Source organism: Somniosus microcephalus, chromosome 12, assembly GCF_052327205.1.
Source record: "Somniosus microcephalus isolate GS21.2 chromosome 12, FLI_Smic_1.0, whole genome shotgun sequence".
Lineage (NCBI taxonomy): Eukaryota > Metazoa > Chordata > Chondrichthyes > Squaliformes > Somniosidae > Somniosus > Somniosus microcephalus.
The window spans coordinates 121,295,739-121,314,054 of record NC_140998.1 but is presented as its reverse complement, the minus strand read 5'-3'; the positions used below and the strand labels follow the sequence as shown (position 1 = coordinate 121,314,054).

At 43.1% G+C, this 18,316-nt stretch overlaps 1 protein-coding gene across 5 annotated transcripts in view; it reads left to right on the top strand.

Annotated features, from left to right (window-relative positions):
* LOC147109492 (formin-1-like) overlaps nucleotides 1-18,316 on the top strand; it is a 706,352-nt gene that overhangs the window by 321,530 nt on the left and 366,506 nt on the right. For all 5 annotated transcript variants that reach the window (XM_086003485.1, XM_086003484.1, XM_086003488.1 and 2 more), the window contains one exon: nucleotides 16,794-16,881. In XM_086003485.1, coding sequence (XP_085859611.1) covers nucleotides 16,794-16,881 — 88 coding nt within the window. The remainder of the gene's footprint in view (nucleotides 1-16,793; nucleotides 16,882-18,316) is intronic.

Sequence of the window (18,316 nt, the reverse complement as noted above, 5' to 3'; positions counted from 1 at the left end):
CTGGGCATTGTCTTAACTGGTGTTTGTAACCACAGCGTTTACAATTAAAAATTTCATCCTCCGATTGCTTTTTATTTCTGTTCTGCCCACGCTTCTTCCCCTTGTAGGACACAGCACCGACAGCAGCATTATCACTCATTACAATCGCATCATTATTGATTTCACTGAAAGTCTTCGCGTGCTTTTGAGCTAGCTCGCTGGCTTGGCATATTTTCACTGCATTTTCCAAATTTAGTTCGGTTTCTCTTAACAGACGTTCCCTGACTTTTTTATCATGAATACCAAACACAATCTGTTCACGAATCATGGATGCTTTGAGCTCAGAGAAATTACATGTCTGTGCTTTCAGTTTCAGATCAGTTATAAAGCTATCAAAAGTCTCATTTTGCTGCTGTGTCCGAGAACAGAAGATGTATCTTTCATAGGTCTCATTCTTTTTGGGAGAGCAATGTGCATCAAATTTTTTTAGCACATCTTCTAATTTTTCTCTGTTCTCCTCTGGATTAAATACAAATGTATTAAATACCTCTATCGCCTGTGGGCCTGCAACCGTAATCAGCAACGCTATCTTCCTTGCGTCTGGCTTCGTACCGAATCCGATGGCTGCAATGTAGAGTTCGAATTGTTGTTTAAGAGTCTGCCAATTGTAGTCGATGTTTCCTGTGAGTTTCAAACGCTCTGGTGGCTTCAAATTCTCCATGTCACTTTTCACAATTTTCAGCAGATCTTCACCATCCTGGTACCATCTTATGTTCATTAATAAATAGACATTCTTATTATGAACACAGCTAGCTTTTGCTAGTTACTTTATTGAGCACATGTGGACTAGGTACAGTATCTGTAGAGGTTTCCATCTTGACTGCTGCCTTGTGGGTAGCCTAGTACCTCATGGGTAATGTAGTCTTAATATACATACAGCTGGGTAGTGTAGTCTTATACATACAGCTATATACAGCTTTACGGCTCCACCTAGTGTCCACTATAGAATGACATGTTATTGATCATTACAATAACTATCTGTGGAGATATAAAATATAATAATAGAATTTACTCTTGGCAAAATTAGGAGATGAACATGTAACACCTTCATATTACATTCCCCTCTCCACTATTTTAACACAGGCATTACCCGTTTATTTTAAATGGGTTAATGCCTTTGCTGCAGTAGGGAACCGAGGAATGCCATACAAATGCATTAAACATTTGCCAACTAATATTGCCACAAAAATTTCTGGATTATAGTGTGGCATTACTTCGTGTGATGTAACATTTTTTAATCTTATTGTATGACACATTTAACTACATTTAATTACCTAAATTTAATTCTCAAAATCTTTTGTGCTTACTGAAAGGAAACATGAAAGGAGGGCATATAGTGGAAAAGTTATTATAAAATGCAGTAAAAGTATGTATACACATAGATTTTGAAATAGCTAGCAGCATTTAGGGATCAGAAGTCTTTTGAATCCCTGCGGGAATCTTTAGGAAGTGGTGTGTATTTGAGTTATGGAAATTATTTTTCTGGCTTGTTCTAGGGCTTGTAAACAGAAAAGTTCCAAGGTTAAAACTAGACATGTAACTACTTCATTTATTGAAGTGCTAATGCAATCTGGAATTATCAAGTATCAGTGTAATGTATGCAACGAAAATTAAAATCTATCAGTCACTATTAATGTCCTTTGGCTGAATGATTATCATATCAAAGACATTAAAGGCAATAACTTTTCTGTTTTTTTCTTTAAAACAGCTTAAAGTAATTAATAACACATGTTTTTATTTAATGTCTAATGTAACTGGTGCTCTTTTGAGAGGTAATTTTTAAAGGTTAGTTTAGTAATGTAAAATAGAGAAGCTGTACATGTCACCGCATTTTCTATTGAATAATAGAACGAGACCCTATACTTATTATGCATACTTTGAAGAAGTATGATGAACCAGAGTTTAATGCTTTTCACAAGAACCGTGGTCAATACAGGGAGTGAGATAGAATGGAAATCCACATGAGAAGTATAATATTTGACATTTGTACTTCAGTTTTATTTTTCCAGACTTATGGTCTCTAAGGAAATAAAATAAAAATGCTATTTATGTGGAGAGGAATTATAATGGAGAAGTATGCCTAAGTTAGTAAATTAACTGAGATAAATATTTTTGCTCTGTAAAGTTTCAGTTTTAGGTGTTGAATTTGTAAAACACTTTCAATCATTCTTCTTCCTCTAATGTTTTTATTGTTATCATGATGTATTGATAGTTATGTTTTATATCTAACAACGGTTACAAACCGATGTAACAATGCATTATATTTTTAAGTTCTGCTCATAATATGCTTTGGAGTATGACAATAACAAGTGTTTAAAATACTTGTTGGAGTACTTAAAATTACTCCCAATGGCTCAGTTTACTGATAGTCTATTCCAGTTTCAAGTGGTTTCTGGGTTTATTGATTCTCCTAATATGATATCTGTCAGACTTCCAGAATAGACTTTAAATGAGAAGATGCAGTACGCATTTTCCAATATTATTACCAATTCAGTCTTTTGTTGGAAGTACAATATCATTACAATTAGTGCAGCTCTTTTTAAATAAATTATATCTGTGTCAAATCTTGGCCTCAAACAAGGCATACCTAATAGGGATTATGGAAGCCTATGTATTTGCCCCAGAATGAGGTCAATTGGAAGGTCATTGAAAGCTGTACAAATCACATACAGTCAAAGACTGCAATTATCCCTGTTAGAACTTACTCCACTGCCAAGTATGGAAGTTCAGCAGGCATATGTGTAGCTTTCAGAGATGACTATTTGAATTTGTGGTTACTGTGAAGCAAGACTGAACTTATTAGTAAAGGTACTAGATAAAATTTGGGTCAACATGTGTGTTCTTTTGAAGTCTGTATGGGCAGAAGCTGTAGTTCTCAGTTATACAGTTTTGGTTATGAATTCTTTTGACCACCACATTCAAAATATGGATTTAATTTTTGTAAGTGCTATTTCAATTGAGAGTGTTGTGACTTGTTTTTAAACCCGTGGATTTGTTCAGAATTAATTTCTTCAAAAATGGCAGAATTTTGTTCTGGGGAGATCAAAGTTGAATGTGTCCTTTCTATATTTCCATCGATAAAATTAACTCATTCTACATTAAACATAGAAAATGCTAGGAATATATAGCAGATTTGCCAGTTCTGATAAAGGGTCTCCACCTAAATGTTGATCCTAATGATCCTGCTGTATCATTTCAGAATTACTATGAAAAATTTGAAACTATAAGAAACATAAAAAGAGCAGAAGGGAAACAAAAAGCGAGATTAGGAAGGCTAAGAGTGTGAAAAATGATTGGTAGTCAACATAAAGGGTTTTATAAACACACAGAAATTAAAGGATAGCCAAAAATGGTGAGATCACTTAGAGAGACAAAGGAAAGCATCTTGTAATTGGGAGTGAGGACATGACAGTGATAATTAATAAGTATTTTGCCTCAGTTTTTGCAGAGAAAGGAAAAATAGGACTGTAGGAATACTGGGGAGAATATAATAACTCTTACTCAAGCTAAATATTCAAAAAGAAACTACTTTTTTTTATTATTCGTTTATGGGATCAGGGCGTCGCTGGCAATGCCAGCATTTATTGCCCATCCCTAGTTGCCCTTGAGAAGCTGGTGGTGAGCTGCCTTCTTGAACCGCTACAGTCTGTGTGGTGATGGTACTTCCACAGTGCTGTTAGGTAGGGAGTTCCAAGATTTTGCCCCAGCGACGATGAAGGATCGGCAATATACTTCTAAGTAAGGATGGTGTGTGACTTGGAGGGGAACTTGGAGGTGATGGTGTTCCCATGCGCCTGCTGCCCTTGTCCTTCTAGGTGGAAGAGGTCGCGGGTATTGGAGGTGCTGCCGAAGAAGCCTTGGCAAGTTGCTGCAGTGCATCTTGCAGATGGTACACACTGCAGCCACGGTACGCCGATGGTGGAGGTAGTGAATGTTTAAGGTGGTGGATGGGGTGCCAATCAAACGGGCTGCTTTGTCCTGGATGGTGTTGAGCTTCTTGAGTGTTATTGGAGCTGCATTCATCCAGGCAAGTGGAGAGTATTCCATCACACTCCTTACTTGTGCCTTATAGATGGTGGAAAGGCTTTAGGGAGTCAGGAGGTGAGACACTCACTGCAGAATACCTAGCCTCTGACCTGCTTTTGTTACCACAGTATTTATGTGGCTGGTCCAGATAAGCTTCTGAACTAAATAGGTTAATGAGACAGAACAGTCACCAGGCCTAGCTGCTGCCTAACTCAGTTGACTCCTATCTGATGTGGGCTTTTATTTTCACCTCTAACTCCATAATCCATTTACAACAGTCAGTGTGAACAATCAAGGGTCTTTTTGTAACGTCACCACAGCCCCTACTTGCTGTTCAAGAGCTGCCTTTAACTCCTCATTCTCCTGTAAAGGTTTCTTTAATTTATTACAATGTTTTGAGCGCTGTTCAAATGATTCTATTAGTGTCTGAAAGGTTATATATATATATATATATATATTGGTTGGAATATTACTCCTTTCTGCCTCTCCAGCTTTAACTTCTTTTCTTAATCAAAGAGGACCTTGACTCATTCAAATGGGTCTTTATGTCAACTGTGTCCAGCGCAGAGTCTGTTCCTTGATACTCAAGGACAAATTATTCAATGAACTTCTCTAGATTAGATTTATCTACCATGGTGACTTATTTAAAATCAAACTGTAAACTATAAGTGCTACAGGTATAAGTTCTCACACTACCTGGCAGGCTGCGATAAGGGGATCAGCTTTGTAGTCCACGCTTATGATGCATTGCTCTACCGGTCCTTCTTGGGTGCCACTATTAGCTAGCTAGCTATATTTATTGGAGCTGAATCAATGATGGTATAACAATACATCTACAACCAAAGTTTAACTATTCAAAGTTTATTCCTCCAAATAACAAAGTACTTACAAACCCAGAGAATTTGATTTGGGGAAACCATATCTATCGAGCACACAGTTTTTGAGTTCAAACTTCCTGGTTCGAATCCAAATTTGTTGGTTTCTATACATTTCTTGACTACAAATCACTAATCTAAATGTCCTTAAAAGTGATACAACTACCTCTCTAAGCTATAATATATATAATTAATTGAGTTGAAGTACAGATCAGCCAATGCCTAATTGAATGGCAGAACAGGCTCAAGGATCTGAATGGCCTACTCCTGTTCCAATGTTCCTATGACCAATGGGTAAAGTTAGACTATTGATTGACATTAGTGTCTCAATCCTTCAATCATCTTCATTTTCAATTTTTTCAGCTTACTTATCTCATTCCTGAGGTCAACTTTTTAATTGTCTTGTCTCGCGATGTTCTCTTTTGTGGTGCATGCCACAATAAAGCTCCAGGTGTTGATATCAAGTGGGGTCTTTCTACCTGTCTCTCTCAAGTGCTTTGGTATAGAGAGAGAACCTTTCTGCCTTTGGTACACTGTGTATCGCTGTGCTGAAGCTAAATTTTTAACCCCTTTTTGCCTATGTCTCCACATTACTATCCCTTTCAGGACAGAGAATCAGGAATTCACGTGCATTTCCCACAATCCTATCCATTAATTTTAATTGTAAATGCAATTTTTTGAAATTGACCCAGAAGTGCAGAGTTCTGATTTTTACAATCTTTACAGTCAATTACCAAATACAGGGTTGTTTTGGAAGGCTGGAAATTTAGGTATTAATGTAGGAGGCAAACATGCTTTGAGTTTAGGGGAAAAAAATTGTCTGGCACTGAGATCACCTGACAAAAGTCCTGCCTTCCACACTGATAATCTATTAATTATAACAATATAAGGTAATTGAAGTCCACTGCACCAAGAGAACTTGGCACCACAAACAGTTTACTGTTGTAGTCTATAATACATTCCAAATATAACACTGCTGTTTTCAACCTTTCACAACTTTTTTATTATTTTATTATTTAAAAATCTAACAATGGCAGTTAAAAGTGCTAATTATCAACACACCACAGTTTTGCAGACCTCAGTAACATAATGGCCCATAATTTCCGATAGGAGGCTTCCTGCCTGCAGATGCCCCCTATCGGAAAAACATCTACGAACTTACTTGAGGGCTCCCGAGGTCTGGGCACTTCCGCTCCTGGGCTTCTCCAAAGTCGAAATGCGCAGGGCCCACGTATCCCAGGGGCGCATGTGGTTCGCAAGCGTCCCTGGGATCATGTGGGCCATGGGGAGCCAATAGGAGAAGGGAATCTCCCATCATACTTTTGACAGATAGACCTGTCAAATATATGAATGGAGATCACCCCAAAAACACAGTAAAACATTAAATACATTTTTTATCACATTTTTAAAATGAGTTAAAATTACAATAAATTAAATATTTTAAACAAAAATTTAATTTTTTGAAAAAAGTAATTAGTTTTTTACGGGGCTAAAAATAAACTTACCTTTTTAAAAAGTATTTTAAAATGATAAATAAGTGAAAAATTATTTTTTTTAACATTTTTTCAACTCTTATGCTGGTAAAAGCAGGCCTTACATCTGCTTTTACCAGGCGTAAGATTTCTAAGGGTTTTCTGCAGTTGGAGGTTCTGCAGAAAGCGGAACTATCCGCCTGCAGAGGCCCTTCTCCAGGGCAGGCGTTCGATCTGTCAAGAGGATTCTTGACAGATCGGAAATGCCATTCAGCGAATGCGCTTCGCATACCTGAAACTGGCATTTCCGATGTCCCTACGGGTGTGTACACAGCGCATACACGCCCGTAGGCATTGGAAAATACGGGCCATTAATACAGATTTTGGACTCGGAGGAGTACCACGTTTTAGAACCTGCAACCGTATGTAGCATTTCCCAACACTTCATTCTCTGTGTTAATAACTCAGTCAACAAGATTATTGTTTTTCTAAAACATCTCATCCATGTCATCCCTTAGTTGGTTTTGAAAATTTACCACACTTTAATTTTCATTGACATAAGTTGGCATTGATCCTTAGAATCTAATATACAAATAAGTTGATGTCTTGTTACTGATATTGACTAAGTCGGCCTGGTCCACAGCAGGGGTATCATTAAAATATTAAAATATAAGGGTCCTGTGCTTGTCTGAGGACCCTTTTCCCAAATTGAACTGTAGGAGCGCTGGATTCACTGATTCTTAATCCCATCCAGCAATTCTCGACTCCCAACAGTCAGGAGGCAGGCTAAAGTAGTGTTATTTAAAGGGATCTTCAGCTGCATTCAGGTCGGTCTCCAATATGTCTTTCTAGTCTGCAAGTGGGCTTGTATGCCTTGTGTTGGCTGCTGTAGCTGTGTGAAAAACTTTTGGAGCTGCAGGAGTATCGCTGTGCAAAGGTTTCAGCACATAATCTCTGAAATTATAGGTGTGCTGCTCAAACTCCCATTGGGGCTGGAGAATGATGAGGAAGAGTAGCAAGGAAGAGAGCAGACCTACAGCTGCTGGGAAAGAGGGTGAAGGAGGGGAGGGTGCAGGAGGCTTTACACCCTGCGGGTCTTCAGGAATTAATCATCCTACCTCAACTTAACTGGCTCTGATTCACAAGGGAGGCTATGGCAGAGCCATGTTAACTGTTGCAGCATGAACTCCAAATCCAAAACTAGGGTCCATAAATATAAAATAGTCACTAATAAATCCAATAAGGAATTCAGGAAAAACTTCTTTACCCAGAGAATGGTTAGAATGTTTAACTCGCTACCACATGAGGTAGTTGAGGCGAATAGCATAGATGCATTTAAGGGGAAGCTATATAAATATACTAGCTGAAGTGCCCGGCGGTGCCGAGGCTTTTTCGAGGGCATGTTGTTGTTGGAAGAGAGAGAGAGAGCGACTGGGGGGAAGAGAGAGAGAGCGACTGGGGGGAAGAGAGAGAGCGACTGGGGGGAAGAGAGAGAGCGACTGGGGGGAAGAGAGAGAGCGACTGGGGGGAAGAGAGAGAGCGACTGGGGGGAAGAGAGAGAGCGACTGGGGGGAAGAGAGCGAGCGACTGGGGGGAAGAGAGCGAGCGACTGGGGGGAAGAGAGAGCGACTGGGGGGAAGAGAGAGCGCGACTGGGGGGAAGAGAGAGCGACTGGGGGGAAGAGAGAGAGCGACTGGGGGGAAGAGAGAGAGCGACTGGGGGGAAGGGCGGGTGGGGGGAAGGGAGGGCGGGTGGGGGGGCGGGAGGGAGGGGGGGCGGGGGGGAAGGGAGGGCAGGGGGGGCGGGGGGGAAGGGGGGCAGGGGGGGAAGGGGCCGCTCTCGGAGCCCCCGCCCCGCACTCTCGAGAGCCATGCTCTCCAAGCCCCAGCCGCCCCGCTGTCCGAGCCCCGCCCCCCCCCCGCCCGAGCCGATTGCGGAACACTCACCAAGGCCGAGAGCACTGTCAAGAGCCCCGCCCCCCCCGCCCGAGCCGAGCGCGGAACACTCACCAAGGCCGAGAGCACTGTCGAGAGCCCCGCCCCCCACCCGCCCGAGCCGAGCGCGGAACAGAGACGCCGCGTCTCACCTGCTGCTGCTGCGCGCGCACCCTGACCCTCGTGGCTGACGCCGTTGCCCTGGGTAAGGTGACACGGGGGGTGGGGTGAGGAGCTTAGCAGAAGCCCAATCACCTAGCTCGGGCGTGGCTGGGCAAGAAAGGCGCAGGCTTTCAGGCCTAAGAAAAAAACGGGGAAAGGTAGGAAAAAGAATGTTCAGGTTAGAGAAAATATTTGCAAATGAGTGATTTTTTTAAAAAACAATTTAATAAATTCAATTTTATTTTGGTGGAAATGTATATTTGAAAAGAAAGACGCAGAAAGCAGGAAAAAGAATGGAAGCAAGATGGCGGCGACTCACCTCGGTTCAGAACGATAAGGCCCGCCCACACACGCACCGATTGGTCGACCGTCAGGTCACCAAAGCGTAGGATTGGTCAATTGTCCCGTCACTCGACCGTAGGAGGGCCCGGCCGCACGCGGCAGCAAGCCACCGTATGATTGGTCGACCTCGAGGTCACTCTGTCGCTAATGAGCGGATAATGAGATGCTAATGAGCGGAATGTTGAAGGTTTTTGGGATACCGCAGGCGCGATTTTAGCCCGGCCGAAACGTAAATACGCTTAAAACCGTCTCGGAAGCGTAAGCTTTCTTTGGAGGTAACGCGCGCGTAGGTACGCCCTGTAACTTTTGAGCGCATAGCCCGCCAGACGCATACGCGATGACAGACAGACAGGCAGAAGGACAGATGTACCGATTTATATATATAGATAGATGAGGGAGAAAGGAATAGAAGGATATGTATATGGGGTGGAGCATAAACATTGGCATAGACCTGTTGGGCCAAATGACCTGTTTCTGTGTTGTAAAATTCTATGTAACTGCAGCCCAGCACTAGGGCACAAGCATTACTGTCTGTGGCTATAAAGGTGACTGTGGCTCTGAATTTCTATGCTTCAGGGTCATTCTAGGTTGCAACAGGTGACATTAGCAAAATCAGACAATTTGCAACCCATTGCTGCATCAGGCAGGTCCCAGATACCCTCCTTGATAAGCGGAACAAATTCATCCCGTTCTCAAAGGAGGCAGTAGAACAAGAAGAAAGTGCTTAGGGCATCACTAGAATTGCAGGCTTCCCAAAGGTTCAGGGCATCATCAACTGTACCCGTGTAGCCTTGCATGTTCCATACGAAGAACCCGGCATCTTCGTTAACAGGAAGAGCTCCTTGAATGTACAGCTTGTGTGTGACCGCAGGCAGCGCACCATGCAGGTCTGTGCCAGGTTTCCTGGCAGTTATCATGATGCATTTATGCTGCGCCAATCCTCAATTGTCCCCCTCGCCGCCATCCAGACCATCAGCTGTCAGGCTGGCTGCTGAGGGACAAGAGATATCACAGAAATCACAGAATCACAGAAACCCCACAGTGCAGATAGAGGCCATTTCGGCCCATCGAGCCTGCATCGACACATATTCCACCCGATCCCCGTAACCCCTACACCAACACATATCCCACCCTATCCCCGTAACCCCACGTATTTAATCCCCCTAACACTAAGGGTCAATTTATCATAGCCAATCAACCTAACCCGCACATCTTTGGACTGTGGGAGGAAACCGGAGCACCCGGAGGAAACCCCAGGCAACCCAGCTTATGACTCCTGACAGGAACCCAAGTACAAATGCTGAGGAGCGTTACAATGAAAACACCCCACCCCTCACCAGAGCTCTAATTGAACGGACAAGTGGCCTTCTAAAACAGAGGTTCCTCTGCTTCAGCAGGTTTGGAGATGTTTTTCAGTACAGCCCTGAGAATCTCCAGATTCTGGTGTTAAGCTGTATGCTACATAAGTCCATCCTGCAAAGAGCAATCCTTTGAACCACCTGAGGAGTAAGAAGTGGAGGCACAGGAGCATATCCTACAACCCCACCAGTCACAATGCTTCTGACGTGCCCCTGCCCACAATGGTTGGTTCTTCTAATGGGGGCGGGACATGGATGCTTGGTGGACCTTTCTCCTGTTCATGCCTGCTTCCTGCTGTCTGTGCCAGCTTGTCCTGCAAGAAGAAAGGGAGAGTGTGGCCTGGTGAAAAGGTTTTGAAGATGTGCCTAAAAACCATCAGGATAGAATAGTGGTGCTGCTTACAGCGCCATATAAAATGATGGGCCAAATTTTGCTGGAAAAATAATGGCATGTTAATGACGCATGCCATTGTTAATGTGCAAAATTGGCCAGCAAGTTCAGGGGATGAAGAGATACGCCACGGGTTGTGAATCCCCTGAACTTGCTGGTCGATTTACGCTGCATGCCGTTTACTTTGCACAAATGGCATCTTGCCCTTAGCCCCCCCATTATTTTTAAGAACATGCAGGATTTGCACACTAATTGCCCATTAAACTCACTGCAGAGAGTTGGGCACATAATTAATAGCATAAGTACCCTTTAAATGATGTGATAATTGTTAATGCAATGTCAATCAAACTCTCCGGCCTAGAAAGGGAACAATTTAAACTGTTGAGTTGCATGTAATAAATTGTTGCTAGAGATTTTAAAATTAAAAATTTTATAAAAGGTTTCTTACTTTTCCTTTCTGCCTCTTTTATTTTCTCTCTCTCAATCCAATCTTACTTTCCCTCTTTTTATTTCTCTTCCTGTACCTGATTTGACTCTAATTCACCCTCCATCTCTGGCGTTCCTCTGTTTCTTTCTCAGTCCTTGAATCTCATTGGTTATGGAGATATTTTTGGTTCCATTGTTCACTAAAGTCCCAGATGCCCTGTTACCTTCGCTATCAACTCATGCTTCCAGCAAGTTACGGCACAAAAACATTTTGAGCTGAAGGTTGCAGGAAAAAGTCAATGAGGGACAGCGGTAACATGGAAACGCAATTGGCTGAGCAATAGGAGTCAGAGTAGTGGTGAACAGATGTTTTTCTGACCGGAGAGAAGTATGTAGTGGGATCCCCCTGGGGGCAGTATTAGGACCATTGCTTTTCTCTTGTTATATAAATGACCTAGACTTGGGTATAGGGTACAATTTTTGAAGTTCACAGATGATACAAAATTTGGCAATGTAGTAAATAGTGAGCAGGATAGTAGCAGACTTCAGGAGGACATGGATAGACTGGTGAAATGGGCAGACACATGGTACATGCAATTTAATGTGGGTAAGTGTGAAGTGATGAACTTTGGGAGAAACAACTTGGAGAGACAGCATAATCTAAATGGTACTATTTTGAGGGGATGCAAGAGCAGAGGGACCTGGGGGTGCAAATCTTTGACGGTGGCAGGGCAAGTTGATAAGGCAGTTAAGAAAGCGTAGGGGATACTTGGCTTTGTAAATAGGGGTATTGAATACAAAAGCAAGGAAGTCCTGCTAAAGCTATATAAATCTCTAGCTAGGCCTCAGCTGGAGTATTGTGTACATTTCTGGGCACCACACTTTAGGAAGGATGTCAAGGCCCTGGAGAGAGTACAGAGGAGGTTTACTAGGATGATATCAAAAATGAGGGAGTTCAGTTATGTGGAGAGATTGGAGAAGCTGGGATTGTTCTCCTTAGAGCAGAGAAGAGTAAGGGGAGACCTAATAGAGGTAGCCAAAATTATGAGGGGTTTTGATGATCAAGTAGGGAGAAACTGTTTCCTCTGGCAAGTGGGCTGGTAAACAGAGGTCATAGATTTAAAATAATTGACTAAACAACTAGAGGGGAAATGAGGAGAAATGTTTTCACACAGAGACTTATTAAGATCTGGTGCACACTACCTGAAAGTGTGGTGGAAGCAGATTCCATAGGAATTTTCCAAAGGGAATTGGACGTGTATTTGAAGAGGACTAATTTGCAGGGTTATGGGGAAAGATCTGGGGTACAGGACTAAATTGGACAACTCTTTTAAAGAGCCGGCACAGGCATCACTGGCTGAATGGCCTCCTTCTGTGCTGTAAGATTCTATGATTCTAACAGCGCATGCCGCACAATGCCCCACTCCAGCAATATTTGGCCCATTATATCATCTGGCTTACCATGACGAATGCCATGGAAGATTTGCTGATTATGAAAATTTTCCATCCAGTGCTTGTTTATCATACATCAGACCTCTCACTTTTTCATAGGGGCAAAGCAATCCTTAAAAAAGAAGAAAGCCCTGCAACCTGAAATTCACAAATTAGTTGCAACTGCCCTCTGATTGACCTCTGCAGCTTCAGCTACCCAGATTTTCCCATTTAGAGCAGCGGCCTTAAAGGGACAGGTCAGGTTAGCAGCTAAACATCACAGTCCTGCTACAGATCTGAAGCTACTGATGAGCAATGCCATGGGGATGCACTAGTGACTTTGAACTATTTCACATGTGCAGTGGCCATATTTTCCTTTTGGGATTGCATATATCTGATACATAGATTAGTCTTCAACTTCAAACGTCATTGTGTCTTTTCAGTTTAAAGAAGTGCTGACAGAAAGTGAGCCAGAGAAAGTCTGGTTAAACAAACACAACCTACTGTGAAGTACCTTGCATGAAACACATTTCAAATTTGTTTGAAGATGTATCATTTTCAAGCATACTTATATTTTTGATGCCTCTACTTCTTGCAGAACTATCTCCCACTCTTTTAATTCCCCTAGTGCAGCCACCCATCTTTGCTCTCTCAAGTCTGAGGGGCACAAAATTGAGCACACTTGGTGTACAGCTGAACTTGTCATCCATTGCCAGATTAGTTTTGGCTATATCAAGTACAACCACCCTGCATAAACTTGAGGTCATCCAAAACTCAGCTGCCCATGTCCTAACTCGCACCAAGTCCCGTTTGCCCATCACCCCTGTGCTCGCTGACCTACATTGGCTCCCAGTTAAGCAGCGCCTCGATTTCAAAATTCTCATCCTTGTTTTCAAATCCCTCCATGGCCTCGCCCCTCCCTATCTCTGTAATCTCCTCCAGCCCCACAACCCCCCGAGATATCTGCGCTCCTCTAATTCTGCCCTCTTGAGCATCCCTGATTATAATCGCTCAACCCTTGGTGGCCGTGCCTTCTGTTGCCTAGGCCCTTTTCTCTGGAATTCCCTGCCTAAACCTGTCCGCCTCTCTACCTCTCTTTCCTCCTTTAAGACGCTCCTTAAAATCTCCCTCTTTGACCAAGCTTTTGGTCACCTGCCCTAATTTATCCTTATGTGGCTCAGTGTCAAATGTTTTGTCTTAAAATACTCCTGTGCAGCACCTTGGGACGTTTTACTATGTTAAAGGCGCTGTATAAATATAAAAACAAATACAAGTACTGTTGTTCCCTTTCCTCTGCCAAACCTGCCCACTATTCCAAGATCATCCTGGATAACTCTCAGCTCCTTTTTCTACAACCAACTGCCTCTTTAAACCCCACTTTCCCATCCCTCCTCCCTCATCATTGGAAACAAGTGCGAGGAATTCATGGAGTTCATTCGTTTCCATAATGACCATCGCCCCCTTCCTTTCCCCCCCCCCACCCCCAGTCCTCTACACCCAAGATCTTTGACAGCCCAACTATGCAGTTTCTTCCCTATTTCCCCCCATGTGCTCTCCAAGCTCATTCTGTTCATCAGACCTGCTTCCTGCTCCCACAATCCACTCCTATTCAACTCCTGACCACCCAACTCCTCCTCTTGGCCCATGCTAGCTGACATTAGCAATAGTTGCTTGTCCTTGGGCACCATCCCTCACTACTTCAAAATGGTCATTATCACCTTCTCCTCAAAAGGCCCTTCTTGACTGCTCTGCCCTAGCCACTTATCGCCTCGTCTCCAGTCTCCAGTCTCCAACTCCTCTCTAAGTCCATCACCTTCCATTTCTTCTGCAATTCCATTTGAATTCCTACATTCCAACTTCCGTGTCTCCCACAGCAATTTTAAAAAGCCCCAGTCAAAGTCATGAACAATATCTTCTGTAACTGTGGTGCTTTATTCATCCACATTCTCCTTAGTCTCTGCACAGCATTTGATACAGTCGACCACACCATGCTTCTGCAGTGCCCCTCATCCATTTTTCAGCTGTCTGGGACTAACCTTGCATGGTTTCATTCCTTCCTACTCCACCACTACCTCAGCACCAGTGTCCCTGAAACTCTCATGCCTTTGTCACGTCCAGACTCAACTATTCCAATACTTCCTTGTTGACCTCCCATCTTCCACCCTGTACAAACTCCAACTTGTACAAAGCTCTGCTGCAGGTATTCTATTCCACACCAAGTCCTATTTTCCCACTACCCCTGTGCTCACTTGACCAACATAGACTTCTGGTTCCACAACACATTAAATTTAAAATGTTTAAATCCCTACCCTACCCTACATCTGCAGCTTTGTCCAAGCCTACATATCTCAACACCTGAACACTCCATTCCTCTGACTCTGACATGTTGTGCTTCCCATCCTTCCCTCCCCCTCCCCCTCTCCAACCCACCTTTTGCTTCACCGTCAGTGGTAGGGCCTTTAGCTGCCTGAATCCTACCTACTGGAATTTTATCCCTAAACTGTTCTACATTCCAGCTCTTTCTCCTCCTTTAGAAACATGGTCAATACCCATTTTTTTGATCAGTGTTTGGTTCACCCACATTAATCTTTCCTTTTCTGGCTTGGCATCTATACATTTATTCTACGAAGTGTCTTAGAATATTTTTTAAACTAAAGGTGCTAAGGAAATGGAAATTATTGTTGTAGATTTGCCTATGTACAACAGCTAGTCTAAAGTAAGTTTGTCTCCATGTCTGATGCACATAGACACACCATATATTGTCAGATGTAAGAATAATTACTATGAGTACTTACTTGAATTGATGTGTAATTACAATGTATGGATTGCAATTGACTATTCATAGAGATTTAGGGGGAGAAATTCAGTAGGTTGCACCACCCGTTAGCGCCTTAAGAGCGCGCTAAGTGGGTCACAAGCCAACTGGCGCCCAGGCGTGGCACTGCCCACGCCTCCCGCTAAATTCCGCGGGACGTCAGTGGTGGCGCTAACCGTTAGCGCTGCGCCGCTACCGATGACGTCATCGGTGTGCGCAGCGCCCCGCTGATGCCCCAGCCGCGATATTTGGCAGTGTCCCCTGATTTACCGCCGGACGCTATGTCCGACCGGTTCAGGGGGGCCTATCTGCGGCCGGGGAGGCGCAAATTAAAGGAGAGGTGCGGGGCGGCCATTTTTGTTGTTGGCCACCTGCCAGCACCTGCCTGCGCTCCCGTCCCCGGCCTCCTGAACCCCCCCCCCCCCCCCCCCGCGCGGAATGCCGGCTGTGTTCCAAGAGCCCGGCACTTCTCTTCGGTGCCGGGCTCTTTTGCCTGCATTCCCGATCCTCGGGGGCCCAGCTGGGCCCCAGATCGCGCTGTACAAGGCCCCTCCCCTTTAAAAAGGGGAGGAAGGCCTGCAATACCGCAGCGCGACGTGCCGAACCGTGTGGCGCTGCGGCACGTTGTGTTACGATGTTCAGTCGCAGCGCCCCAAGAGGGATGCGGGGCGCCTCCAGTAGCGCCGCGCTTCCCTTTGGGGCGCTACCACTCAATTTCCGGCGGGCAGCCGCGAATGCTTCCGGGGCGCTACTTTTAGCGCCATGGCGAGGCTGGCGCCCCAAACGGGGCTATACTCAATTTCTCCCCCTTAATGCTGTAAAACTCTTGCTGCAGCATGCCTCCATTGGTGCCAGACACTGCCAATACCTTACACAAGTGGCCATTACTTGTCCAATGTGTGTTGACTGTTTAATTACAAGGGACATCAAAAGCCTGATTCTACTTTCACCAAAAATCCAGAATTACAATGGCTCAGCTATGTTTAAAAATATGCATTTCCATCTAGGGTCACTGGGTAATGATCAGCAGTGGGCTGATTTTCTCTCCTTAATCTAAGGACCCTGAGACTATTCGCCCTCACTGTCACCCCGCCTGAGATCAACTAGCCAGTTAAACCATCTGCATAGCCCCTTCATTGCATTTTATCTGTCGATGCACTAACATACATCAATCCACTAACATCTATTTCATTCTCATTTGTATACTGCTAAGCAATGGCATTCAAGATATACAGTAAATTTTGGGCAAGCACCAGAAAACAACCAGGAAAGCTGTTGGATTGTTATAAAAACGCAACTGATTCATTAATGTCCTTCGAGGAAAGGAACATGACACCCTTACCTGGTACGGCCTACACATGACTCCAGTCTCACTGTATGGTTGACTCTTAATGCGTTCGTCGCAACTAGGGTTGGGCAATAAATACTGCCTTACCAGTGTTGCCCACAGCCCAAGAACACATTTTTAAAAGTTCTTTAGTGTCAAATATTATTATTTTCTAAATTTCCATTTCAATTACAGATTGTAAAGTTATTGGATGGCAAACGCTCTCAAACAGTGGGAATTCTTATATCAAGTCTACATCTGGAAATGAAAGATATTCAGCAAGGTATGCTTTATGGGTTTGAGCAACATATATAAACCTACTTCATTTTGATTATTTTATAAATGAAAAATCCTAAGAACATTAAGTATGTGATATATTTTGTGTTTAAAGAAGTGCTTGCTTAGTGCAGTAGAAGAGGCATTTTCTAAGCTTTCTGCTCACCCTAAGTCCCAATCACAGTCACCCACTTTTACAACGTTGCTGGGAAATAAGTGCATCACTATTCACCATCCTAAATATACTACTCCTGTCCCAGTTCTGGGGAGCTTTGATCTGTGGCCTCCGATCTGTGCTCATCTTAATTACTAAGGATAAATTTCTGAATCTAAATTAATCTGAATTACAATGGTTCAGATCTATTTAAAAATATTCAAATTTTGCACCAGATATACCTAATCACTTCAAGAAAATTCTACTTCACATGCATAGACGACCAGTTTGCTATTTTTGTCCATCTTCCACAAGTTTCGTGCTATTTTTAAATGTCCATCATTATTTTATGTGTATCCAAATTTTGTAGGCTTAAGAAAGGAAACAATTGGTGGATAGATCAATTTAAATTATTTGCGTTTAACTTTTATAAATCTGTTGCCATGTATCCATCCAATCTATCTCATTCACCTAATTTCTAAGTTGGTATAGTACCTATGTATCTGAAATATTTTGCAAGGTTTTCACCCCTGGTCTTGCATGCAGTCACCACATATCAGATAATTATGGGCGTGTTGCCCACAATTTTCCGTCCATCTCAATGATGGTCAAAGAGCAAAAGAAAAATGTTCAACTGTCAGTCTCATTAAACTACCAGAAATACAAAGAGTAAATTTTGAGGGGCCTGGCAGCAGAGGACCTCACAATTTTTATCCAATGTGTCAGTGGTAGCTTAATGGGACCCTGGCATTTTCCTGGTGGCTGATGTATTTTTCTGTGCGTGCTGCCCAAATTCCCTGCTAATCTAGTTGGGGCTACTAATCTGTGATGTGTAATTTCTCTGGTGGTCTAATGATGGCATCTATTCATAGCAATGCCTAGCAATCTAGTGTTGCTATCTCTCTATGGCATTTAATATCACTCAAATTCCGGTGGGCTATCTGTTTATGATGTTTGAATCCCCTGGTGACCCAGGGGCTTACCTAACTACAGTGTCCAGTTTCTGTGGCATTACTAATGGGTTTCTATGTATCGAATTCCCCAGCCTATCTAGTTGATCCATGCATCTGATTTCCCTGGCAGTCTATGGATACCACACCTGCTCATATACTGCTACATTTTTTATAGACAATCTGAATTAGTTAATAAAGTATTGAGAGTCTACAAATCTGTATTGAATTATTTATAAATAAACTATATGGATACTGATTATTATTAGTCGCCTAGGATTTAAACTACGATGCAAAAATCCTCGAGCATTTTTCTTTCACAGCAGTGTAGCTTGTTT